Source organism: Corvus moneduloides, chromosome 2 (assembly GCF_009650955.1).
Source record: "Corvus moneduloides isolate bCorMon1 chromosome 2, bCorMon1.pri, whole genome shotgun sequence".
Taxonomy (NCBI): domain Eukaryota; kingdom Metazoa; phylum Chordata; class Aves; order Passeriformes; family Corvidae; genus Corvus; species Corvus moneduloides.
This window is the reverse complement of record NC_045477.1, coordinates 26381805-26408305: the sequence shown is the minus strand read 5'-3', so window position 1 is coordinate 26408305 and position 26501 is coordinate 26381805. Positions and strand designations below refer to the sequence as shown.

General features: G+C 38.6%; 1 protein-coding gene across 1 annotated transcript; it reads right to left on the bottom strand.

Annotated features, from left to right (window-relative positions):
- Window positions 1-1228: 1228 nt before the first annotated feature.
- ATG3 (autophagy related 3) lies at window positions 1229-26290 on the bottom strand. Its single transcript, XM_032098589.1, has 12 exons — window positions 26108-26290; window positions 23378-23419; window positions 20193-20242; window positions 18948-19018; window positions 17115-17222; window positions 15465-15514; window positions 13483-13564; window positions 12933-12967; window positions 12022-12177; window positions 11263-11390; window positions 5805-5873; window positions 1229-4137 (listed from the first exon to the last, which is right to left on the bottom strand). Exons 1-12 carry the CDS (start codon window positions 26177-26179, stop codon window positions 4056-4058), a joined length of 945 nt encoding a protein of 314 aa, XP_031954480.1. The 5' UTR covers window positions 26180-26290; the 3' UTR covers window positions 1229-4055.
- Window positions 26291-26501: the final 211 nt, after the last annotated feature.

Below are 26501 nucleotides of genomic sequence, written 5' to 3'. Positions count from 1 at the left end.
GGCACTTACCAAACCTGCCAGGCACAACTGGGAACAGAGGCCACCAGCCGAATATCTTCACTTCTGCAAGTGGGCACTAAAGCCAAGAAAGATTAACCTGTGAAACTGCTCAGTTTAGGAACCGAAAGCAGACGTGCTACGCCAAAAAAAAAAAATATGAGCAGGCAAAAAGAAAAGATGGCAGAGAAACTGAGGCTTTCTTTCAGAGAACAAGTTACACAAAAGAAGATGTATGTGTTTTGATGACAGCCCAAACAAGAACACATTGTGTACACTGGTAAGAGAAGGCAGGCTGTGCGACTTCTGTGGTCATGAACAAACTAAAAGGCAGTAAGAATGTTGAAGGGCATTTCAGTTTGCCCTGGCACTTCAGAAGTGCTTCAGAAGACAGATAATCACGTTGATTTAAACCTAAATACAGTCACATGTTTTAAACCTGTATTTTTTCTTAGCAGAAAAGCAAATGTCCCTTGTTAGAATTGGGTGTTTCTCCAGTCGATGTTTGCCAAAAACAATTATTCAGCAGGACCCAAAACTATTTGTACAGAGATGCTGAATTCAGTGAAATTATAGAAAAAAAAGAAATATGTTTGTTTTCTAAATACTGTGAAACCTAATTTCAGTGTTTCAATGAATTTGTCTAAAACCACTGGCTTGTGGTTTGAAAAAAAATCATTTTAAGGACCATATGAGGATAGACAAGCTTCCTCTCATCAAAAAATGCATTCATGATGTCTGACTTAAAATTTTGGACTGACTCAAATAAAGCCCACTTTTTTCCCCCTATGTGTTTAATTTTTGCCCGGAAAAATTCCGTTTGACCCAACAAAGAATTTTGCTCCTACTGTTTGTGTTCTCTGTTCTAGTTTGTCTTCTTTACTAAGAGATTTCTGTATTTGCCCAGGCTTACAACTGATATGCACCATGGGAGCAGCTGGCCTCATGTTAAATCAGTCTAGCAGCATATTCACCTTAAATTTCTTTCTGTAGAGAACAACAGTAAGGATATCAGTGCAAGAGTTTGCAACTAGGATGATTTGCATTTTTTTTTAGTCATAAATCCTTGTTGCAACTGAAACTGGACTATCAAAAAAGAGGGAACCTCTTCTCAAGTTGTACACACCTACTCCCAACAATAAGTATGATATTCTGGATGAATTAAATTTTTCTTCTTTTATAAGGTTGAATTTTCTACATCTGGGTATCTGTTTTGGTTTTTTTTTTTTTCCTTCAAACAGTAGACTTAAAACAGATCTTGCAAGTTACTGGCATAAAAGGCTATTTCCCACTAGACAAGCAGATGGGTATGTTTCAGAAAGAAACATGAAATCAGTAAACTTTGAACACAGTAAGACCCTAAATTATAACTCTCCCTACAGCCTACACAACACAGACAAATTCAAAGCATTCTAGTTCTCTAGCAATGGCTCAGGCTGTTTCTTAGCAAGCTGGTTAAACAAACTCTACTTTCCCACACCTAAAAATGCAGCCAGAGAAGGACAAAGTTGAAATTGCCCTGTTTGTTTAACACTATTTCCATCCTTCATTACTTGTAGCTTAGGCTTTGATTAGACTTTCAAAATACTAAATACAGAACTGCACTTACCACAGTTAGTGTTTTCTTATTTTCCAAATTTACTTTTTATTGGAAGCAAGTATTTATTGGTATTTTAAAATTTTTTATTATTATTATATCATTTTTGCATTTCATGTAAATTGAAGACTAGATATCTGAAGTTTGACAATAGGCTGTAATGGTCATTATTTTACATCTCTGTGAGGTTATTTATTCCTTTTGCATCATAACTCATTCACTGTGCGTAATTTTTAGATTCAGTAAAATCAAAATTTCACCCACACCTTCACCTCATGCAGCACCTGTAAATGAGAATGTCCTCGAAGTCAAGATCAAGAAAAAGAAGTCAAGCAAAGAGCCACAAGAACTGTAGGGTGTGTAGTAGGAAAGGGAGCAGAGCAGAACTTCTCAGCAGCTCTTCTGATGTAGAGACAAAGTTCAGATAATTAATGATCATGTAGGATTTGACAGAAGCTTTAACTGAGGTTACCATGTTTGCATGTTTATAGTAGTTCCTACAGCAGCAATCTTTGGTTCTATCAGGAATTTTAAACATTAATCCCAAAGGAATAGGAGGATTAAGGTACAGTACAACTGCTGCAAGTGTACCCAGGTCAAATTTGCTTGCAGGTACAGCCACTTTGATAAGCAGCCAAGCAGAGCACCATGTATTAGTCACTGAGGATTGGCTTTTGTGACACCAGACATTGCTGTGCTAAAAATGCCATATGGCATTTAATATCATGGTGATGATGGAAGCCATTGGCAAGTTCTCTTCAGTTTTGCTGTGCCTCTTTTTCTGGTAGGGTCAGAGAAAAGGACCTTTTTTTGGTTTACACTTAAGAAAATAAATCATGCCACTTGCTTTCATCAACAGCCTGACAAGGAAGAATGTAGTATTTTGTAACTTAACTTACTGGAGACTTGTGAAACTAAGTCACCTTCCTAAAGGAGGAGAACAGACCCCTTTTACAGAGAAGGCTGTTTCAAAAGATTCTGACCCAGCAAGGGAAAGATAAATACATCACTATTGGTTATTTTAAGTCATACTCTTTGCCCCCCTCCAAACCCCCCTATTTATTGGGTGGAGGACAGCTGCTTCCTTCGTTACCAGAAAGCCCAAAACATCTTTGAGATTAGTCTCATAGGAAAATTCCTATGGCATGACTCAGTGGGTGTGGTTAAGTTTTTAACAGGTTTCAGCCAGCATTACTCTTCACTTACACAGACATTGCTTAAGATACTTAAGTATCATGAGTGTCTTAAGTATCTTACTTGCTTAAGTCCAAAAAAGAGGAAATGAAAACAGATATCAAGAGGAAAGTCAATTTAAGCACAGAACACAGAACCTGATTACATGTTCCCATGTGAGTAAGAGCATGGAACAGAGGACAGCCAAAGCAGGGACCAGCTGTGCCAGGACAGGGACCAACCCTCCTACCCAAGAGTAAATTCAGTTCATTGCAGACACCCAACTTCTGATTACCTTGCAGAATGCAAGATGGATGTTTGAGAGACAAAGGTGCTCTCCTGAAACCCAGTTTAAGTGAATGTAATGACTATAAATATATGCACAAATATATATATAGAGAGAGAGGGAGAGGGAGAGATGATTCCTCCAATATTCATTAATAAAATCCTTACATTTTACAGGGCAGAAAGGAGCTGCTAAAGCCTGGATGCCTCTGCAATATCTGAATATACAAACAACTCTGTGTATGTTCACCCCAGAGAAGAAACCATACTATTAGACTGGCAATTAGTGTAGTTGAAGCAGACAAATAATCAAGATTGAACCTTGCTCTGCCATAGCAATCTTTTCCCTTTACCCTCAAGCTGTAATTTCGTCAATAAGACTGCTCTTTATTGCAAGACAGACTACATACCCAATATTCCTCTTTTGTCTCCCCAAATATTCCATCTCTAGTCTTGCTCAAATATAAATCACCTTTCAAGATTGGTTAGTTACAGTTACTTAGGATGTAGTCAAACTTTCCTAACAAGACAATCACTTATTTTTTTCATCTTTCAAAATCTTCCTCCAGCTAGAGGAAATACAACCATTCATAGCTGGAAAAAATACCCCACAAAGTTCTGAAGTGAATTTAAATGGGAGGAGAAAAAAAAAAAATTCACATTTTCAAGAATCAGCAAAAAATCCAAAACTATTAGGCTTCTGCTACAAAAGTAGATTTCAGTTTCTAACATACACAAAATAATCTGATGGAAGGAAACTAAAGGAATTATGGAGAAAAAAAAAATCCCACCTCTTAGTGCAGCATCTGTACTGGAATGAAAGTGATTTATTTATATTACACACAGATTTTTATTAAAAAGGCTGGTAATGGAACATTTTATTTTAATGCATCAAGTTGATAAAAGATTAGTTACAGAAATTGCGTATAATATTGTATAAGTCACATGGATGGGTTATTTAAAAAAGGATTTGATAATTAGAGGAACACATCTCTTATTTTAGTTACATCGTAAAGTGCCTTGTGTAGTCGTATTCTATCGTTGGAATGACCGCCTGTACAAATTTCAAGAAAATAAGAAGGTACCTGAGTTTCTTATTAAGGAACATGTACAACAGCTAGAAAACCTGCAAAACAAAGCAGAAGTCACATTCAATGGTCTGCTTAACAGTATTTGTTGCTAATAGGAAAATAACACCTAGCTACTTTAGAGTTAAGAGACTGGGAGATTAATATTCCAGAATTCTGGTAATGACATTGAATGCTTGACCAAAAATAGACCTTCCTGGTTTAAGATAATGCAGGGAAACAGAAGTTGTTTTCAATAAATCCTGCAGACACCACACAAACATTAGCAACCCCATTTACATTCTTAATATTAGTTATTAACAATGCCAAGGTGAATTTTACCCAGCAAGGCTAATCCCTAGCTACCTTCCTGTAGTCGCAGGGAGAGCAGGCTCCTCTCCTCAGTGTTTCAGTGGCTCAGAAAAAGAAATCAGTTCCTATTCTGAACCATCCTTTGAAAGAGCTCCTTCCTGTTCACGAGGGAAAGTACAGAGATTAGCTTTACCAACCAGAGCAGTCTGCCTTGCAGAGAAGAGCTCCCTTGCATCTATCACCATCAAACACATGTTGGCCCTGAATTTGCAGTCTGGAGTATATTGAACAATTATAATCTGAAGTGTCTGTCCATGTGGGAAAGAGGAAGACAGGGAATGGAAAAATTAACAGAAATCACTACTTTCAACTGACTATTAAGTTACATTGGTACTGGATATAAGTAAACCCTACTGTTTTGACATATCAGTCTCATGGACTATTTCTTCACAAACAAAAGATCCATGAAAATGAGTAAAGAAATCCCATGTTAAAAATGCCCCAATTTGTTAGGTAATAACAAAAAAAGTAATAAAATAAGCTACTTGCAACTATTGAGGACTAGGAGATTTGAACAGAGAAGTTATTTTCCAGTTCAGTTCCAGTTGCTTGTTGTACAAATTGAGCAAGTCTCAACTCATACAGTAAACGAGAATTTTACTGATTCAGGACCTTTAGCTGCCCAGTAATTCCTCCTTACTTGCCTTATAACAGCAAAGAACACTATTTTGAAAGGACACACTTACTTCTAACGTGGAGGTCGCTCCAGTCAGAAAGCACAGTATCAATTGCTACAAAGCATAACTAAGATCAGTCAGCTCCCTAAAAGAAAATTCTGATTGTGAGGCATTTGATAGTGATGCTCAGAATGGTTTCAGTGATTTTCATTGCTTTTTGTCAGCAAGGTTGTTTTACCAAGATACTGCTCACATGCAGAATAGAGAATCGCAGGACTTCTACATCTTTCAGAAATGAATTTCAGATTAAAATCTAATACAAAACTGCTCTACTAAGCAGTGATTACACTCTGGATGGAGGTCTGTGAACCTCCAATCTCACCCTCTTACACTGGCATCTCTGTTTCATACTCACAGCTACCTCCTTCCCAATCCTATAAACAAGGGCTCAATCCTGTCCCTTCAAACCTACCTGCTTTCCCCATTGTTCCTGCCATACACCACCTCATGTTTTTCCAGTAACTTAATGGAGTCTGTTTGCACAAAGGAGCTCCTCCCAGAACTCCAGCAAGTGCTACCCCAAGCAGCTGTTCACTGCTTTCACACATAATTGTATGCCAGTTTATGAACCTTGAGGTAACAGCCCTTACAGTGCAAGAAGTCTCCAAGAATCCATGTAATAATGAAAAAGGATACATGTGAACTCCAAGTTCTCCCCCACCTTCTGCAACAGTCTCTATTATTTTCTTCATGACTTCTGCATGCCTGAAAAACAGATCAGAAAAAAAATATTTTAAGGAAGAGGCAACTCCTCCATCAGCAAGGTTAGGTTTTGTGCACAGTAAATAATTTTGGACTATTAGCTTCAGAAGCAGCAAGAGGAAATTTTCAGCTCACTGAGAAAGTAAACCAGCAACAGTAACTGAAAATTAACACTAAGTGATGAATGTAACATTATTTAACAGCTCCTTACATTCACAAGGAAAGCAAAATATGTTGTATGCTACAATGCAGACTGAGAGCCATAATGAGAGTGAATGCATACTGCTCGACACCAATGTGACTTTTAATTGCTAAATGCCAGTAAAGCCCCCAGGTAAGTCCCCAGAAGGTAATACTGACCAGCAGCCAGAAGTCCCCAGATGCTCCCCTGAAGATGATGTCTAAAAACTGCTGTAACATTTTTAGCTGCCTCTGCTGCACTCAAACTTGTAAAGCTTGAAGAGGTTTAAAACACTAAAACTATTCATGATTTCCTAGGAAAGGCAGGTTAAACCAACTCTGCATAAATTCAGAACTATTGCTCTAGGACTGGTTTAGAGTATGGAAACTTTCTCTGGTGCTAACTTGAGTTCCATGGCAAATCAACAGTTTCTAAGCTAGTTTCTTCTCTCTTGTAACTCTGTTATTATAAAGCACTACAGGGAAGGATAAACATTTCCTCAGGTCACTGAGTTTTTACATTCTCATCAGTGACATCCCCGACCTACTACGAACCATACAATATTTGTGTACAAAGCAAATCCTGGGAATGCAAGACAAAATTACAGAATAACCAGGGCTGGAAGAGACTGGTCATCATCTAGTCTAACCCTCTTTGCTCAATGAGCAGTCAACTAGAACAGATCACCCAGGACCTTGTCTGCTCTAGTTTTGAATACCCCTAATGATAAAGTCTTCAAATTTTTTAATTACCAGTTAAAATTTGGAAGTAATGTTCTTGTGTTCAAGGCAGTTCTTCCATCCCATAAACTAAGGGATGAAGATCATACCAAGTCAGAGCAGAGAACTACTGTATGTTAGTTTATGTTTTATTTATATATGTTTAACACAAACTCCCAGGCTGTATAACTAATCTTACTTTTATCTATACTTCAACCTTGTTTTAAATACATGATTCTGCAGGTAAATCTTCACCAGTGACATCATACAGGGCTATGGGCATCCATCTACACAGCACTGCAGGTTAGTGAGCAGCAGTAGTTTAGAATACTCACCCCAAAATAACCAAAGTGCCAACTGAGAACAAGGATGAGTAGGAAGCAGAGTTTGCATAACTTTCTGACCATGCTTTGATAGCAGTACGTCAATCTAAATAGCTGAGCAGCAACTGGCATTTAGTAGTTACTCCCACAGCTAATCATGGTGCCAGTGACTGCAAACAAGGAAGGAAGCTGTTGCAAAGTTACCAAGACACATTGTAAACAGGAACATGCACGTCTGGGGAAACACTAAAGGTCAGCATTTGTCATTTACTGTTGGTCTTTGCAAACCAACTAACCCTCAGAGCTGATTCCAATTCTGGATCCCCACGATGCCCTGTGGAACACATGCCATTTCAGGTGCCAAGGCCAGATGCTTCTCTGTAGGAGCCTGGCCACTGCCAAAACTTAAGTTTTGACCTTATGCATAACTGTGGACTATTTTTTTTACTGGCACAGAATACAGGTCACCATGCAGCTATTAGAAGTCTCTAACAGCATACTGGCTCAACTTCGTACATCTTAATGACATTTGTTCTTTTCTAAGAACTACTCAGGTACCTGGAATTCTATAATGGCCACAGAATGGTCATTCTTGCTGTCACACACTTCCTCATGAAAAGTTTTGCAGGTGCTTTAGAAACCATGTAAAATTTCTTTCCTGTTTTCAGTTTCCTTCTGTAAGAAAACTTGGCGGAATGAACATAAAATATATGTATATGCTACAATGGAAAGAAATAACTTTTGAAGAAATGTAAGCATAAATATCCTGCTATCTAGAAATCTTTCCCTGCAGATATTTAGAGTACATTAGAAGCAAAAAGAATTCAGAAGCCCATCACTACTTATTCTGAAATGGAGAAAAATGAGCCCTTGGCATCAGTGCAAGCAAGTACAATTTAATTGTAAATGTGTTTAGTAGTTAACTTGTTTGATAGTCCCTTCATAACACCCACAGAAAAAGCTGAGAATCATGATTAAAGCAGTTTACAGCAATTAATGAGGAAGTTGACTAGGTTCCTTCCAGTACCATAAAAATGCTGACAAGAACTACAACTTACAGAAGAGCTGTAAGATGAACAATTTTCACTGACTACTCAAAATAGAAACAATCTCAAGCAGCTGACAGTGGCATCCGACTGCCATTTCCTTCCTTTCTCTGATGCCTGACATGAGGATACTCACGTCACAAGAAAAACATATATCCTACACATATCCTACATTACACAATTCTTGTAACATCATGGGAAGCAACAGCAGCAGACATAACTAAACACTGGTAGTTCGCAGCTGAATTAAAGACAAAGCAACAGTTTGGCTATTAGTTTTTACTGAGAAGCTCAGACCTTCTTAGCTGTTAGCCTTACCAAATTGAAAAAACAGAATAGCTCACCTTGGAGTGTAAGAAAACATACTTAAAACCTCCATTTAATACATGCTGTTAGCCTCTTTCTTCAGTCTCGACACTACCTCTTAAACTCTTTCCAGCGTTAAGTGGTTGCAGATCCACGAGATCACTTTTTGAGAAGGGCTACAGTTTCCCACATTTAAGGCTAGCAGCAAACCTGTCTCACTCCACTATCAATCATCTCTTTCATGTTTAAAACTGAAACAAGTCTCATGATGTAAACCATTCCTTCAAGTATAAATGTGGATTACATAACAAAGGAACTGGCACTTCACTGGTGAAGAGTAAGAAGTGAAAACATGACCAGAGAGCTCTCACCCGTGAAGAGACTCAACCCAGATTCCCAGACTGGCAGTACACTGCTAACACCTCTGCAGAGCAATAACTACAGCTAAACAGATCACATTGCAGCCACAGCCCAATATAAAACCCACAGTTCTACCTAGTCAGTGAGGGCTGTCATGCCCAAAGATCTCTGCATCTTTGTTCTGAGAGTGCCCTCCTAATCTGCATCAACAGGAGCTTCTTCCAAACGATTTACTAGCAATGCTTCCAGCAAACAAAAAGCAAATTAAATTTTGGCTTCAGGATTTTTTTCCTCCTTTTCTCCTATTAATCTTCTCCCCAGTCAGTCTGTTAAGCCCTCCTACATTCATCCCACTTGACACTCCTTCAAAAACACTAGTTGCACAAAAAAGCTGCATCCATTTTTTGTCCAAAACCCTTCAGACAGCAAACAGTGAGACAGTCAAAGTCACTAATAGGTTGAGATAAAGACTGGTATGTTCATACGAGGTACAAGAACACCTTACTTAATCAAACAAAAGGTCTATCTGGTTCTGCTTCCTATCTTATACTACATGCTCAATAAAGAGGCAACAAGCACCTAATAAATGCTCTGTCCAAAGCACTACTAATTTCCAGCTGGAAATTACTCAGGAACTTTCTTATTCTGAATCCTTCTAATAATTACACTTTTAACAACCTCGACAAATTTTTATTTCATTAACATAATATTGCTTAAATAAATAGTTTAGTTAGGTGGTGCATACAGAAATTAATTCTTCCTGGCTTTGAACACACCAGCAGAATAGCATTCAATGCCGCCAGTTTCACTATCGGAAGAAAACTTAAATCCTATTACTTCACCTTCTGTGTCATTCATAGTGAAGGTCACTTACACCATAACTCCCTGCTCACCTTTTCCCAAGATAAAGGGTCACAGATTATTCAAGCATTTCTTATGGGAAAGAGCTTTGTAACTTCAGTTATCCCAGACAACTTACCATATCTTTTCCAGTTTTAGTCTACCTTCACCTCAGACTACAGAACAGATGATCAGAGCTGTACTGCAGCATTCAACATGTGGGTGGTCCCATAGATTAACAGAGGCCTTATGTTGTTTTCTGTCCTATTCTTTATTTGCTTTACAGTTGTCCCAGTTATGCTTCTTGTATTACTCTTGAACACCAAGACTGACATTTTCATGTCAGTGCAGACTTAAACCTGATGATTTAAAGACCAACAATAAACTTTACAACTCCAAAACTTTCTACTTGACAACTAGAGGGGAAAAAGTTATTTCCCAGTTGTACAATGGCTTCTCTGCTCAATATTGTCCATATGTAAGTCTGACCACTTGGCAAAAGCAAACATTGTTGAAAAGCAGTGACTAATGGACTGTGAACTGGAAGAAACATGATATACAGATTTACAAAGCACATGAATATATATCCTCATAAGGCCAAAATTAGCCATAAAATACTTGTTGCAAAGTTCCCTTGCTCTGTTCTCTAAAGACTGATGAACAAATAAAATGCTAAACCAGAAGAACAAATAACTTCTAAACCAGAAGCAAGAATGCTTTAGGTCTGTGAAAACTACCATAAGCTTGGCAACAAGTGGATTATTTGACACTCAGCTAGTGATATGGATATCCAAAGTGTTTAAGTCAAAGGAAATTAAACTTAAAGGGGCAATCTGAACTCTGACTTTTTTTTTTAAACATATGCAATCATACAAAGTGTATCTTTTCCTAAAAGGTAAAAGCCCAAACTTGTATCTCCAAGAACTTCATACTGTCAAGAAGCTGAGAAGTTACACTGTTTCAGATACTGGCTCTGTATCACTAAGACACCTAAAATGATGTTAGGCCTACATCTAAGACAAGATGCACCTCTCAAAGACCTAGAAAAAATATCTGTGCTGCAAGTCAAACTACGGGATCCCTATATCTTGGGTGAGAAACACGGAAAATGGAACAGAAAATACCCTAAAAAAACAAGTGTGTTTTGCACTTGTGTTCAACAGGTATTTTGGTGTGGCAATTCCAGGATCTCTATTTATCAGTGCAAAATTTAAAGGGGAGCAGAAGGTAGTTAACATAAAATAAATTGTTATTTCATGTTCAAATAGCTTTTACTGCTCCAGAAATATACACTGTACTTCTACCCTCCCCAAAAAGGAGATGAAAGGATAAAATTTGATTTCACGAAGTTCTAGCAGTCTGCCATCTTCTGGAGTCCATAGGGAAGCTGCTGATCAGAGAAGACAGTGCTAACTGCAGAACACAGTTGCTGCAGTGAGCACTGGAACAAACTCAGAGAACTGCTGATACCTTCCTTTCATACTGCCTCAGAAGCTAACAGACCACTACAACAGCCAACTGTGGAAATATGTCCAGAAAACCTGAACAAAATCTTTCACAAGAGCAGTGAAGTGCCTTGTATATGCAGGCTGATTCAGACCAGAAACAAAGACTTACCTGCATGGATGCACTGAGCACATGGGAGGTGGAGGAAGATGAGGATGGTTTTCAATGGTCACTGTTTTCTTGACGTGATCTTGGCTAATATCTTCATACATATGCTCTACTGTTAAAGGTTGCCGCTGCTATAGAGGAACAAGGAACACGAGAACAAAAGCATTACTAACAAAGAATCTTGCTCCTTTCTAATGTCAGTAACAGATGATGCACCAAAAATTACAGGCATCTAAAACAGAAAAGTTCTGAAGGTACACTGGAAGAACTGAGTGTGTTAAAATTTATATGGAATAGAAGTAGTACTGCAGAGATATTCCTCTGAGTGGTGAAGTCGATGTATTTGACAATCAACCAGATTCCCACTGAGGGGTTTGAGAAGTGAGCCCTACCCAGTCTTAACTCAAGAAACCCAGTGATTAAAGGGAAGAACTTTCATATATTCCTTTCCTTTTGAAGGTGATGAAAACATGTACCTGCTTACTTGACTGAGTTCACTGCTGTTATTGCCAGTTCTACAGTGCTAACAAAAACTCCAGTGGTTTTCTTTGAAATGTGCTCAGTTATCATGTGCAGTTTTTAGTGAAATGGTTCCAACTTCCTGCAAGTACTGTAAAAGTCCTGCCTACAAGCCTATATTGCTTAATGGTATTGTCACCATTTTTCCCTTTAAATTTCTACTGTGAATAAGCAACAAAATAGCCTATTTGACACAGTGAGTCTAATTCCATAGAAGTAGAAAAAAACCCAGCATAGCTATACCTCATCATATCCAAATAACCAGAGCCTTGGAGTTTGGTAGTATTTGTCGTAAGTGATGTAGAGGTCATAGGTTCTAGTCTGTAGAATAGCATCTTCCCCTCCAACATCAACTTTAGTTTTGTTAGCTTCTACAATCTGTCTTGTGTCAAGTGTTGCCTGGTTCAAGGTAAAAATGACAATATTAGTACAGCCTTGCTTGGATTCCCTGCTTTCCCATTCTAAGTAGTTATGTAAAACTGTAAAACCTTAAATAATACTCTTAAGTGGGCATAAAAACCCCCAACATAAGGTTTGTTTTTATTTCTAAATGAGGAGTATCAGCTTCTCCCCCAAAAAGTACTTTTTGGTTTTATTTTTCGTGGGGTTTTTTACTTTTCAAAAAAGGTCCTATTTCTTAAGGAAGTAAGCAACTACACTGTTACACCCCCCTACCTTCTCTCACAAATAGCAGACAATTCCAGTGAAATTCAGAAGGCAGAGATCTCAGTTTATGCAGGTTCATGGAGACCTTAGGATAGTACCGCAAATAATGAGACCTTTCTGTTTTCTCTCATGAAACTCTGATGGATTGGTGCAATCTACTGAACCCACAGGCCACTCATCCTCCCTGTGTAAGCCCCAAGAACCACCACTGCATTTTGTAGCTTCTCATGAATAGAGTGTTGTGTGTAAGCAGAGCAACAAGGATTAGCAAAACCAAGGAGAATTTCTGTGGGCAAAATCTTTGAGGACCCAAGGGTTCAAGCAGTACTACTGCAGTAGGTTGGCAGGAGACAAGTCCATAGGAATCCAGGCTCAGTAACCCTACAACTCATAAGCTTGTTATTTCAGCCATTTGTTATCATTATTTTTACTTTGCTTGTGCTTATATTTATATTGTAACAGACAAGATAAGAGAACTGTTCACTCACATCATCTGTCTCCAATAGCCCACTTTCTTCATACTCTGAAAAGAAGATCCATAAAATTCTGTGTTCAGCTTGCAGCCAGTCATTATATTTGTCATTCATAAAGAACTACTTTAAAAAAATCTACATGTATCTCAAGTTTTATTCAAGTAAAATAAAATCCCAATCCCCAAACCAGACTATGCCTTTTTTAACACAAATTTGACCAAGCCTACAGTAAGTAGGTGATGAGCAATACTTAAGTGATTTTGTATAGGCAGATTGAGTTTAAGTGTAGGTATGAAGCTGCAAGGAAGCTGCGCTAAATCTCTAATTTATACTTTCTTGGACCTGTTCTGCTACACAATTTTCCGACCACTAACATTCACAGAGGTTTTTGGCACACGTTAGAGTAAACATGCATCAATAAAACCATACAGAAGATGATAAAGAGCATATGCCTACTGAAATTTTTCAGCACGCATTCCATGCAAAGAATGAGTGGTGTTTTAGACTGTACTGCTTTAGTTAAAGACCTGAAATAAAATATGTCCCACCCAACTTAAGGAAATACCTTCCATGTCTGCAGCTTCTCCTTCATCTTCCTCATCATCATCTTCACAAGATGCTGAACACTCTGGTATTTTTATATTATCCTTTAGAAGTTAAATTGAAAATACTGCTTTAATGACTGTTGCACCTACACAGCCTAACAGCCCCAAAAAATTAAAGGTGTTAAGTCCAGCCAACACATTCAGTGAGCCAGAAAGATCATTTCCGCAATATTAAGAAGGACTACACTGAACTCAAATACTTGCTTATTAACTCATCTTAATTTAAAAGTCCTAGTATGACGTTAAAAATCAATTTAAGAAGTTTTCCTTTGATTTTGCAATCTGGAATGACTTAATTCCTAAACAAAGAAAAGTGACCATGGTGTTAAAACAGTTAAAAGATCCACCTATCTCAGACGAAAGGCAATGACTAAACAGCTAAGACTAAACACGTAAGTTAAATATTAAGTTCTAAACCGCAGTCAACTGTGCAGCAGGTATCATAAATTACCTCAAGGGATCCATAAGGATGATTGAGTCCAACCCCCTGCTTTTTGTGGGACTACATAAAACTCTATCATATGACTAAAAGTGTCACCCAGTTATACACACTATGAGCCCTGTCCAGTTCCGTAATTGTTTTAAAACACTAGAGAGACACAAAAGGTATCACATTTTGACATCATTCTCCAACAAAACATACTCCAACAGAAACAAATACAGCACAAGCCCACAGTCAATTTTTGGGCCTTGCACAGCATTAGAATTCAAGACAACTCCAATGAAATTCAGAAGGTGAAGGTCTCAGTTTCCACAGGTTTCATGAAGACTTTAGGAGTATACTCCAAGTAACTACTACAGTTAGAAGCTCCTCTAATTGTAAGCATCAGGTGGCTGTTTATTCATTTAAAAAACCCAAAACACCAAAACCAGTAAGAAACTAAGTTACAAAGTGCATTGTCAAACAGAACATCAGCAGGAAAGAGTTGTCCTCCTGGATTGGACCTGCAAGCAAGTTTTCTACATACAACAGAAACGAAATCCGACGCAAAACACACAACAGCAGTTATGAACCACATTAACATTCTGCAAGTATTGTGTTTTGCAGAAAAAGCGATCAACTTTAGTTATTCCTTACAGTGTTTCTTCCACCCTCATGTTATTAACTTGTAAAAAAGCAGTATTTTTACTAAATTCAGCCAAGTCATTTGAAATACTTGCACTTCACAGTTCATGAAATAGATAGCATTTTGAGCTGTTTATAATTATGCAGTAGCATGGGGCAGCTCATTTTCTTTTCCCCTAATTTTTAGAATCCAAAACTTCTGCTCACAGGACACAGACAAAACTCCCCTTACCAACTCATCTTTAAAAGCATTTTGTGTCTCTGTGACTTTCTCCACGTTTCTGAAACATGCTGAATTTGCATTTCAAGTGCTTCCTGAGGATTTAAGTTTCAGGTTTTTCTCCTGCTGCAGTGACTTTTCGGAAACATGCAGAAACTGAGGACTTCATAAGATGTATACATTTAAACAGGTAAAACTCTTCTAAACTGAAGGGCATAAACCTGTCAAACTGGACCAAATGTGTTAGAAGTCTGCTTGCAGTAGTTGAAGATCACAAAAGAATACTTTACATCCCCACATTACTTTTCCATATAAAAATTTCTTCGTGCTGGATCTCCCAACATTAATGCCTTGAAACACAAATGTCTGGTATCAGTGTAAACAGAATTTCATTTTCAGTTAGAAAATAGAAGCATGGCACAGGAGCACACTGGCTAAAGACATTTCAAAAAGACAAATGCCTCAGTAAACACAGCAATAAGGAGATGCACATGCTTAGAATAATCACAGGCTCTGAGGGTCAACGTACATCTGCAAAACAATTAGTGACAAAGCGTATTTTAATCTTTCACAGGGAGTACTAGATTGCCACTAGTAAAACTACTATTACCTTCAGGTCCTGTAATAAAGCAACGGGAAAATTTAGAAACAAGTACCTTACTGTCTAGTGTGATCTCCTTAACTGCTTCTGTTGCACCCACTACACCTGTAAATTGAACAAGAAGTTTGTGCTGAAAAAGCTTGGTTCTTTGTTGGAGAATAGCATAGAAAGAGCTTGCAAGGATTTCAGAAAGCAGTGTCTCATTTTTCCAAGTCACATCTCACAACAACCTTGATATGTGAGAAGCTGTTCATTTGGTATTGGTAACATGCTGAGTGTTGGACATCACTAAGCAAACCAGATCAGTAACACAGAGCACCACAGCACAGATGTGCCATGCCTTACAAAGCCTGTGATGGAACTCTGCAAATTTGGACTTCTATTTTAAGGTATTTTTGCATGGAAGTGAGTTCAGGATAGGCACTCACATCACAATAATGGAACTCAACTTCATGAAAAAGGCAGGCATTTATGAGTATGTCTGAGCTTCTTGAAAGCAATGACAAAGCAAAACGTAGCAGAGCACTCAATGCTTTTAGCTGAGAGGAAGAGGGAACATATAACCACCCCAAATCATAGTAGTGTCCACTCTTGAGTTTCTCCCCATTAGCCTTCTAGTTTTACTGCTGTTCTCACACAGTACCTTTTGGGACACATGCCAAGATTCTGCTTTGACAGAGTACATTTATCTAACTAACTTCAGCTGTGGAAACAGATTTTATCTCATTCGACAGCATTTAGAGACCTGGCCAGGTTTAGTCAGTGTTACAGCTGTGCTGTACAGTATGGTGCCCAAACCAGTCAACTCCAAAAAGAACAACCTGGCAGAGGAGTCTATTCACAGCAGGGACAGATACTGCATACTTAATTCAAGGACATGACAAAGCTATTCCAAATCATTTCTTTGGTGTGGGGGCATTTGGTTATGAACTGCGATGCATTCAAATTTGCCAATGTTGAAATATGTATGTCTACAGAAACAAAAGGCATCATCTCCAACCCTTTTTGTCCCCACACTGACAAACGATTCAAAGAACTTTCTCCATATTACAGCAAAAAAAAATTACACCAAAGAAAGTAAAAACTGATAGGAGTACTTTTGGAAATGGTGGAGAGAGCATCCTTGAAGGACAGAATTGTATTAACACATGATAGAACATCAAGAAACAAACTAAAACAAATATAATTGCCAATTAGAAAAAACCAAAATTGTAAGACATTGTGCTAGAAAAGCCAGTGAGATAGATTCATATAAGCAGTATTTTTTAAACTTCTTTATAAACACAAGCTCATTTAAGGGCTTATTGTAAAAAAAAAAAAGGTCATTTCCCACACCAATCTGTGTACTTAACATCTTTGTTTCAGTACAGCATCCGTAACTTAAACTAACGTCTTCTTCATAGGATTTCCTTACTGAGGAATGAGGCACTGTGCAGCTCATATTTTAAAATAACTTCCTAGAACTTTAGTAAGAGAATACTGAAATAATTGCCATCATCTCTGAAAAGGAGCCTGTTTCAAGCACATACAGCCCCACAGTTAGACCTCATGTACCAATCAGGTGCGTAGCTGATAATGTAACTTATCTCCTCCAGACTAGATATTGGTACACAGACATCTGTATATAAGAAAGATTTTACTTTCTGAGAGTGGAAACTGAAAATCAGATTACCAAATGCAAAGCCTGAAGCAAGACCTTGAATACCTGCATTGTGAAAAGTGTCTACCCATCCCCCATCACCATCATCTTCTTCTATAATTGCTTCCTGCTCATCTGAGTACTCCATCTGCTTACACCTTTTATAGCACGGCACTACAAAAAATGGCAAAACAAAAAGAATGCAGTCAGTCATTCTTATATAGAACCAGACTGGAGGATGATATTATCCTACAAGGCCTTCTAAAATGTGGCAGTTTTTCATAGATCCTTATTTAAGGAATCCTAAGGCTGTATTTCAAATGCAAAAGTATGAACTTAGAAAAATATGTTGATGTGCTGTATTAGATATTTTATTTCATATAAAAATATGATTGCAGTAGCCTTAAAAGCTCATCTTTCTGTTACGCATTAGAGCTGTTTCATCCAATTTCTTAAGGATTAGAAAAGAATTAACTTCTCATTTGCTAACAACTGGAGAAAACCTGTTAGTTTTCTTCACATTGGTAAACAACTAAAGACAACTTTGCCTGGATTTTCATCAGTTTTACAAACTCATTTGGCTTTAGAATTCTGCTAAAAGATTGTATCAGCTATTTATGCAATATATTAAGTATGTTTAATTATAATTTAACATATAGAAGTTTAGAAGGTCAGAATTCACGTGATATTTAGAATAACTTCTGTCATATGAGTTACAGAGCCATTCAAACAGAGATTTAGATAATGTTTTCAGAAAACAGTCAAAGAAAGACTGAATATCTGATTAAGGCAAAGCAGGTATTTTCCAATAGCATAAACAAGGACTATGTAGAAAATGCTCTTTCCTTTTCTATTGATGTGGAGAAAAACAAATCTGCTGCATGAAGTGCAGCATTTGAAAACTGCTCTTTGACCTTTCAGAAAGGGACAAAAGGGGTGTGAAAGCCACAGTGAAGTCATCCAAAGACTTCCAAAATGAGGTCTGTAGAATGACTCCCAGTCTCAACTATAGCCCACAGCTTTTACTCCGGTGGGAGGCCAATGTGACACCAGAAGCAGGGAACACATTATTTTGGAATGTGATGAAGAAGGATCACAGCAGTGAGGAACCTCAGAAGTGGCAGGAAGAGAAACAAAGCAGATCAACTGGCCATCGAACTATCAGGAGCATCCCAGGAAAATGTCCAACACTACTGTAGTAATTTTCACATGATAGTGCACTGCAAGACTCCAAAAGCCAGCAAGGAAAATCCAAGCATATAATACAACCCTGTGCAGGCAAAAATCTCCTCATGCTTTCTTAGTAGTAAAGGTTCATCTAATGGCATTGACACATTTTGACACAAGATCTTTTGGATTTCCCCATGGTTGCCAAGATGTTATCCTTCTTATCCATTAAAAAGGTAGTCACCACATGTACTATATAAATACAACTGTGAAGCTGATAAAAAAATTAATTCAAGATTGTATCTATGATTATTATTGACAAAGATATTGACATCAATTACATACTTGAATTAGAAGTATCAGTGTCACTATGAAAGACATTTTGAGAACTCTTTTAATAGCCTGAGTTTCCAAAGGGAAGAGGAAAATAAACGTATTTTCCTTTTAGAAACTGAACATGAGTTGAAGGAAAGACAAAGACTTTTATAATGTTTAAAGTTCATTTATACTTCATCAAGGCAAGCTTTATTTCTCATATAAAGCTCTACTGTAAAGTGGTCTAAGAAAAAAAATTTAGAAGCGCAGGAAAAGCTTCTTTAATATTGCAAAGCCAGAGCATCCAAAGTGGGAGGTATTTGCTTCCCCTATCAATACAGACAATCAGTAGAGTTGACAGCACAGCCAACCATGCTGTCAATTCTAAGAACACTTACATTTAAATTTCAGCCTTACCATTTTTAGTTACCAAAAACTGTTTGTCTGTTGGCAGATAAGCTTTGACTTTTAGCTCTTCTCCTGAAGCCCTGTAAAATGAAGTGCACCATTTGAGAATTTGATGACCTGCAAACAAAAGAACCCTTCTATTTTCAGGTTGTGTCAGGAACATTTTATATAATCCTCTTGACCTATTCTCAGAATTGGTTTGCTATGACTTTAGTCTTCCCTATAAACATTTGGTATGGTGTTAGAAAGCTTGGCCATCCCTAAACTGTTTTGGGATCAAAACCATTTTATTCCTCAAAAACTACTTTCACCTTGAGATGGCAAGGCAAAGATGGGCTGACAGAATTATCTATTCTATATAAAATTTTCTAGGATCAGCAATAACAAAGGCGCAAACGTCTGAAGAAAGCAACTTCAGAAAAGCACAAAATAGACCTCTATAAATATAAAATCTGTCCATAGTCACTAGTGCTTAAGTACTCTTAATTCCACATTACTCAAGCATTTGCCTTCACCTTTAGTGGTTTTTGCTTTGAAATAAGACTAACATTCTAAATAGCCCATTCCAAACTGCTGCCAGACTCAACATCATGCTTTCTCTGAAGGAGATGGCAAAAGGGCAGGCAGATTCAAACATAGCAATTTTTTCCTTCAGCAAGTCATGGTCCAGTACAGAGCCAAAACCCTGATGACACCAACTGCACAGACAATGCTCATTTAGGAGCAGATTAGTTTCATAATGCAAGACAACAGTAAAACATGAGGAAGCACCTTATTTGCATCCTTACTGTACATGAAACAGAAAGGATTTCCAAATTGCACAAAATGAACTGCTGTGGGCCAACTTGAACACATTTAATTAACAAATGCTTGTCAAAGTACACCATTTACAACTACTTCCTAGCAATTCAGTAGCACATGGCCTTTGCTTTTTCAATCACCAAGACAAACCCGGGGAGACATGCTGCTACTGCAGCTAAGCACTAAAAGCATTCACAGTATGTAACAGCTTATTTCCTCTAAAACCTTAAAAAAACAAACAAAAAAATCCCCAAACAAATCCTCATCTCAACTACTGCTATACAGCGATTAGTAAGCCCTGACTGACTTAAATATAGAGCCATCATGAAAGTTCTACTGGAAACGTCCACTTACTGCTCTGAAATGAGACAACTGTATAGCTGAAGCCAATGGAAACACACCAAAGCACAGGTAGGAATGCTAACTTTTTACAATTCTTTCAATTTTACTTACCATTGCCAAGTAGGACAGTGGTGAACTAAGTGATCTCCAGCTGCAACAAACTGTTAAGGCAGGAAAAAAAATTACTGTTAAATATGGCCCAAGGAAACAATCCACATTCCTTTGATCAATTAACTGTGTAATTAACAAACGTTTCAATCAGCTTGATGCTTTATTTTAACCCCATTTCTCAGCTAACTACGAAAACGCAAAGATTAAATCGACTTCACCCAAAATGCTTACTGAGCAAATTCAAATAGCAAATTCAGAGTTTCAAAAGCTGTGGTACTACCTTCCAGTCTAGTAAAAACCAAAAAAGTTTCTGGACCTAGGAATATTGTTTACTTTGTAATAAAGAAATTATTTTTATATGCCACTATTCAAACTTTTACAAAGACTACACAGAGCTTAAGTAAAAAAAATGTTTAATTCTTTCCCTGTTCGAAACAATTTTGCAGTAAGAAAAGTGAGACCATCAATCCACTGAATCAATCAGAGAACTGCAACAAAGGAAGAAACAGCCTATGTTTTATATAATGACCATCACTATATTAGTTAATCACTGATGTTAACTAAAAATGGATTACCACTTAGTACACTGAAAATCTTATAGGTAACTTTGTTCCGAATAAATAGTTTTAAAAAATATTCACCCTGCTTGTTCTTAGTATCAAAGATGAAGCCTTTAATAATATTGCATTACTATTTCAAAGTGATACTGTCATGTTAAACTTGCCAGCAACGTCACACTAGACTTGTGTGACAAAACTCACCCAGCAACATTCAACCCTCTGGGCTTGTTTTTTGTACACATAAATTGAGGAAGGCAAGCCTGAACTTAAGAAAAGTGATTTTTGTGGGCTTTGAAGTAGTCACTTTGGAATATGAGGTGCACAGCTATTGCCACAGGTACTTTCTTGTCTTGAAGTGCCAGTTTATACCACCACCCTCCCTGGCTGCCCAGAAGCTGCTGCAGTGACATAACAGGCTTGCAGCGGGTCACAGCCACTTCCTCACTGCGAGCTCCAACGGGAGGCGGATCAGCGCAGCAGGAAACACCACAGCACGCACTGCACATGGATTAACAGGCTTAATCTCTGCAAAAGTGCTTCCTTTTCACCTATTTTTCAACAGAAGCCTCTAGCAAAACTGAAATCTCTTTCAAAAACCCCAGCAAACCCTCCCAACACACACGGAAATTTTAAAACTCATTATCTCTTACATGATAAACACAAATGAAACTCCAGAATTATTTAAAATGCTCTGCTCAAGGAATTGGAACTCTGTGACCCCAGTGTTGAAATGTATTACTAAATATGAAAAAACAGTGTTGTTTGTGGGTCTAACAGATACATAGCCCTAGAACAGCACTTGAAATTTCATCTATGTTTTTTTCATCTTAGGCAGCAAAATTATCTAGTTGGTTTCACTTTCTATTTCTCAAGCACTGATGCTACCTCATACTTGAATCAGTACTGCAAAGCGGAAGAAGGAGATCAATTTTAGGACATCTTATTTCTAGTCCTGGAAAGAATGATTTTAACAATTTCCCTGTATTTACATATATAATTAAAACAGGTGTCATCTTTTGGAGGTATTAACTAGTAAGAACTCATGACAGACAAGAATTTTTTGAAATCAAATCAAGTACACAGATAAGTGAAAAGAGGGAGTAGGTGCTGAGTGTGATTAATGACTCATCTTTATCCTTACTGTTAATTTATTCATCCTCAAAGGCAAACCACAGGAACCCCGCAAAAATCTATAAACCAGTTAGTGTCTCAGACTAAAAGATAGCTAAAATTACCCAAGAAATCCAAACTCATTCAAAGACAACATCCTAGTGTCATTATTCTTCTTTAGCAACCATTACTATATAAAGACTGTCAAAGGGACAATCGGCAGATCCATGTCCCAGCTTCATCTAAATTTAACAAAAATTTAATCTTGCTGTATAACCAGTTCCCTTGACTACTGTTTTGAAGGATCCAATTTATTCATCCTAGCAGCATCTAATGTGACACACAGAACACAGACTATTCACACTCCTGGTGGTGTTTAATGTAGTACATGTGGTTCTTGCTACACTCTATAGAAGGTGCCTTTTCTTACAGTATTACTGCAAATTTTTCTCCCATAAATCAAGAAGGGATTAAGTATTGGTAGAACATTTGTCTAGACCTTCTCTGTTATTCTAGTTTATAAACAATAAATATTGTGTATTATTGTTTAACATATATGAATATTTATACACACACACATATGGTTATCAGAACAGGAGAACATCATGCTGCTAAGCCTGTTTTTCAGTGTGGTACTTCTGTGTCAGAGAGAGAGAATAAGTGTTTGCTTGCCAGGCAACACAGCAGAAAAATGCAGGCACCAATATTAGGAAAAATACTTCTATCCACATTATCTATCTGCATCAGTCATAATTTGTTCCATTTTTTTTCCATCTCATCTTTATATTTTTTCATTGTTTAATTTTTCTTTCATTCTACCTAACAGTCTTGACATTGTTTTATTAGACCTCTGAAAAGACAAAGTATTTGCAGATCGGTAACAATTTAATACGAGAAAAAGTGTAACGGGGAAATTAAAGTAACACAACACACTCAGTGTTCTTACTATTCCAGGAAAAACATCCTGTTTGTTGCTCTTTGCACTGGAGCTCTTAAAAAAATATAACTGCTTGGCAGCAATCCAAAATACAAGTAGCCTAAAGCAGCCTATAGAGAAGAGGGAAAAATAATCATCATTGGATGATTGGTGTGAACAGATATATGTAATGATCTTCATAGAACTTTGGAAGGAACCAAAACAGAAGTAAGCAAAAACTGTTCCAAAGGTAAAAGGTTCCCTTTGAGTTCCTCAGAGGAAAGACTTTAAAAATCAATATATTCCTGCTTCAGTCCTGAACTCCCATGATAAATGGAGCTGTAGACCCAGGTTCTTTACAATCTTTTCACAGCATAATAAAGAAGTGTCCCACATTCAGATGCCTAGTGCTATCACAAGAGTAATTAATGTTGATCAACTTCATCTGTAGAGTAAGAAGGCCACTTAGAAATTTCACTTTCTGGAAATTGCTTCAAGAAGCAATAACTGGCAAAACCATGATCTGTTTAACATGGTCATTTTGCATTAAAAAAAGGCATCATTGCTTTCAAAATAAATTTAAGTTTCTAAATACTTACTTCTTCAGGTGTAATTACTCCAGTTTCCTTAAACTTGGACTCCTACAATAAAAAAAAGTTTAGAAAATCTGAGAACTGCTGACAAATCAACACACTCCACTTTACTGGAAGGACAAACATCTTCTCCACTTTTGTTTTGCAACTAGTTCTGTCCAGAGATCCATGAATCAGCCTGGAAGCAACCTCTGCCATGGCTGATAGGTAGCTTACATTAGAAAATAAGGCTCCCCAAAATTATTTGTTGCAAAATGTGAGGTATTATAAAAAATGATCACCTATACAAAATAAAAATTCTTTGCTACTGCCAATTATAGCAATAATTAAAAAAAGATGACTGGCACTCAGTATTATGTTTGACAGTAAGAAACAGAAAATCAGCTGGAATCAGTGACTCTAACTGTCAAGGACTCCAGAGTTCTAGGTACTGAACAGCACTGCAATGCATCAGTATGGGGTTTTGCAGTTAAGAAAAGTCATTAAATGAAAGACCAGACCAGCTCTTCTCTGGGGTAGAATAAGTTAAATAGAAAGACTAAATAGTAATAGACTGCTTTAATGCCCATTTCTGTGCCCTCATCATGCACCCCACGCAAACAGCTTCGATTTTTGCATATTGTAGTGGGGGATTTTGTGGATGAAAGAATAGATGGCAAGCAGACACAAGACTTATTCTGCATGGAGAACCGAAGTACTTTGGCATTAAAGGCAGCATTTATGAAGCGTAAGGATAACACATCTTCTATCATATTCAAATCTAGAATAAGTGCATTATGTTTTGGCTTCTGATTGTTTCTCCAGAAAAGCCTCAAGTACCAAGGTATCTTACTGTTCCCAGCATTGCAGCTATCAAAAATGGCTTTTGAAAAATAATACAATTTCAACCATGGCATAGCTGACTTCTTGCCCTATTTTTTTTTGCTATCAAGACTAAAAGCAGCAACTGAAAATGTCTTGCTTCCAGCCACAACGTCACCTTATTCAATCAGCTGGAAAACATTAAAGAAAAGCAGCCCCAGCTTGGTTATTCTTGTTCCTTCACCCTGGTCTGTGCTATCACCTGTGCTATGGCAAATGAAAGGAGCACAGCTATTTCATACCGTACTGATTACTGCCTTTCTGCCTAATTTCTAAGGAAGATACACTTAAGAAAAAGATAAAGATAGGGAAAACAGCATACACTGTACATACATTATAACATCATTACGTGCTAGCTGACTGAAATCAAAGTAATTTGAATTGCTACAAAACTCAGAATCCTTAATAACACATTGTGCAATACGACAATGGAGACAACTTACTAGTTCACCTCAAAATGAACCATAAGCAGTAGGCAACACGCACAAACTTGTGTCTTTGGAATTACAGAAAGAAAACATGCAAAATAGCCATCCTCTGTTCCCTGAGGGCAAATAGTTCATTTTTCCGTCTAAGTAAATTCTTTGGTTGTGAGAGACACAGGTCTAGTTTCTTTCAAAAGTTACCAAGTTGGAGTACTTATTTCAACCCCATGTAAAGGGAACATATACACATAATACTAACACCTTCCATTTCTGAAGAGTTCTACTCCTGCCTCCTCCCAACAATCCATCTGGACACATGACTTCCTCCACTATTACGCCAGCTGTGCAACAACTGTACTATGGTAAACAAGTCACCTCACCTTCCTATGTCACAACTTCACCGCAACCCATATATTTCACATTGGTGGGCAACTCCAGAAAGGCCCACTATCCAGAGAAGAGCACCCCACATACCACGGAAAGACAAGTTCAATTAATAATTGACTGTCACTGCTGTCTGCCCAGAGATGTAAGCTGCAGGGTGCAAAGCACATAGAAGGTCAAACCACAAAGCCACAGGCAGAGAGACTGTTGTCATAAAAAAAGTGTTTTTTCAAAAACATGCAGAAGTACCAAAATCAGTAGTGAAAAAAGTGCTGCCAAGTTAAGCAATCATATACAAAGTTGGGATTTACACAAAAAATTGTTTGCAGATAAGAGTCACAGAATGGGATGTAGTGTAACAACTGCAGAAAACCATAATTTGTTTCTACCTAAATATACAATAACAGAAACTATAATAGATGTGCTGGCCACCTTTACAAGGATGCAATGGCTCATTTCTACTATTCTCAACTACTTTAGTGCACAGAAACTTATATTAACACTGTAATTCTGACACAGGAATAAGCTGTGGTACATAACATCTGCTCACATAACGAAGGTGTGGCTAATTTTGCTGTTTTGGTTTGGGGTTTTTTATGTTAGCTGAAAAAGTTTACCCAAAATAGCAATTCCGGAAAGCAGGCTCAAGCCTGTCTGTACGTTTGGATTTCAATCTCTGGTCACACAACCAGGTAAAAGTTTCACAACTTCAAAAGAAAACGAGAACACATTTAAGTCATTCCTTGAGAAGCAGGGACAGCAACATCTGTTCTTCGAAAGGCCCGCCCTCCCAGGTGGATGCTCCCCCGTCCCAGTGAGCGCCAACTCGGGTTCCCCCCATCCCCTCCGGCCCGGTGCGGGATGAGGGCCGATGGCTGTGCCCAGCACGCCCAGCACCGCGCCCTCCGAGACCCGCGGGTCTCGAGCCCGGCGGACAAGGGCACGGACAGCCAGCTCTCGGGAAGCGGAGCGGCTCCCGGGCGCTCGGGCAGGGAAGTGCGGCCGCAGCCGGGGGCGGCCATGGGTGTCCCTCCTCCCCATCCCGGCTCTAGAGCAGGACCGGCACCTTGAGTACGGGCGTGAGGTACTCGGCCACCTCCAGGGCCTTCCCCTTCACCGTGTTGATGACGTTCTGCATTGCGGCGGTCTGACGGACGGACGGACGGACGGACGGACGGGCGGACAGACAGACGGCGGCCGCCCCCCGCCCTCGGCACGGCGCTCCCGCTGCCGCCCCCCGCCTGCCACGTGACCCGCCCCTCACGTTCCCCCCGCCCCCCCGTCGCACGCGCGTGACGACACACGGCGCGCGCGCGCAAGGCGGGAAGGCGCGGAGGGAGGGGCGGGGCGGGGCCGTGGCTCGCGCGGCCCCCGGGGGGCGGGCACGAGCTGGGGGCGGAGCTCGGGGGTTCCCCGGAGTGCCGGGGGCGGGGCCGGGCCGGGCCGGCCGGGGGAGAGCG

What these genes read in the sequence shown, in the direction of transcription:
- ATG3 (XM_032098589.1), bottom strand. Translation starts at nt 26,179, where the DNA reads ATGCAGAACGTCATCAACACGGTGAAGGGGAAGGCCCTGGAGGTGGCC. An exon ending in ACCTCACGCCCGTACTCAAG is followed by an intron (nt 23,420 to 26,107) that starts GTGCCGGTCCTG and finishes TTTTTATTGTAG; the next exon opens with GAGTCCAAGTTTAAGGAAAC. An exon ending in GAGTAATTACACCTGAAGAA is followed by an intron (nt 20,243 to 23,377) that starts GTAAGTATTTAG and finishes CTGCCTTAACAG; the next exon opens with TTTGTTGCAGCTGGAGATCA.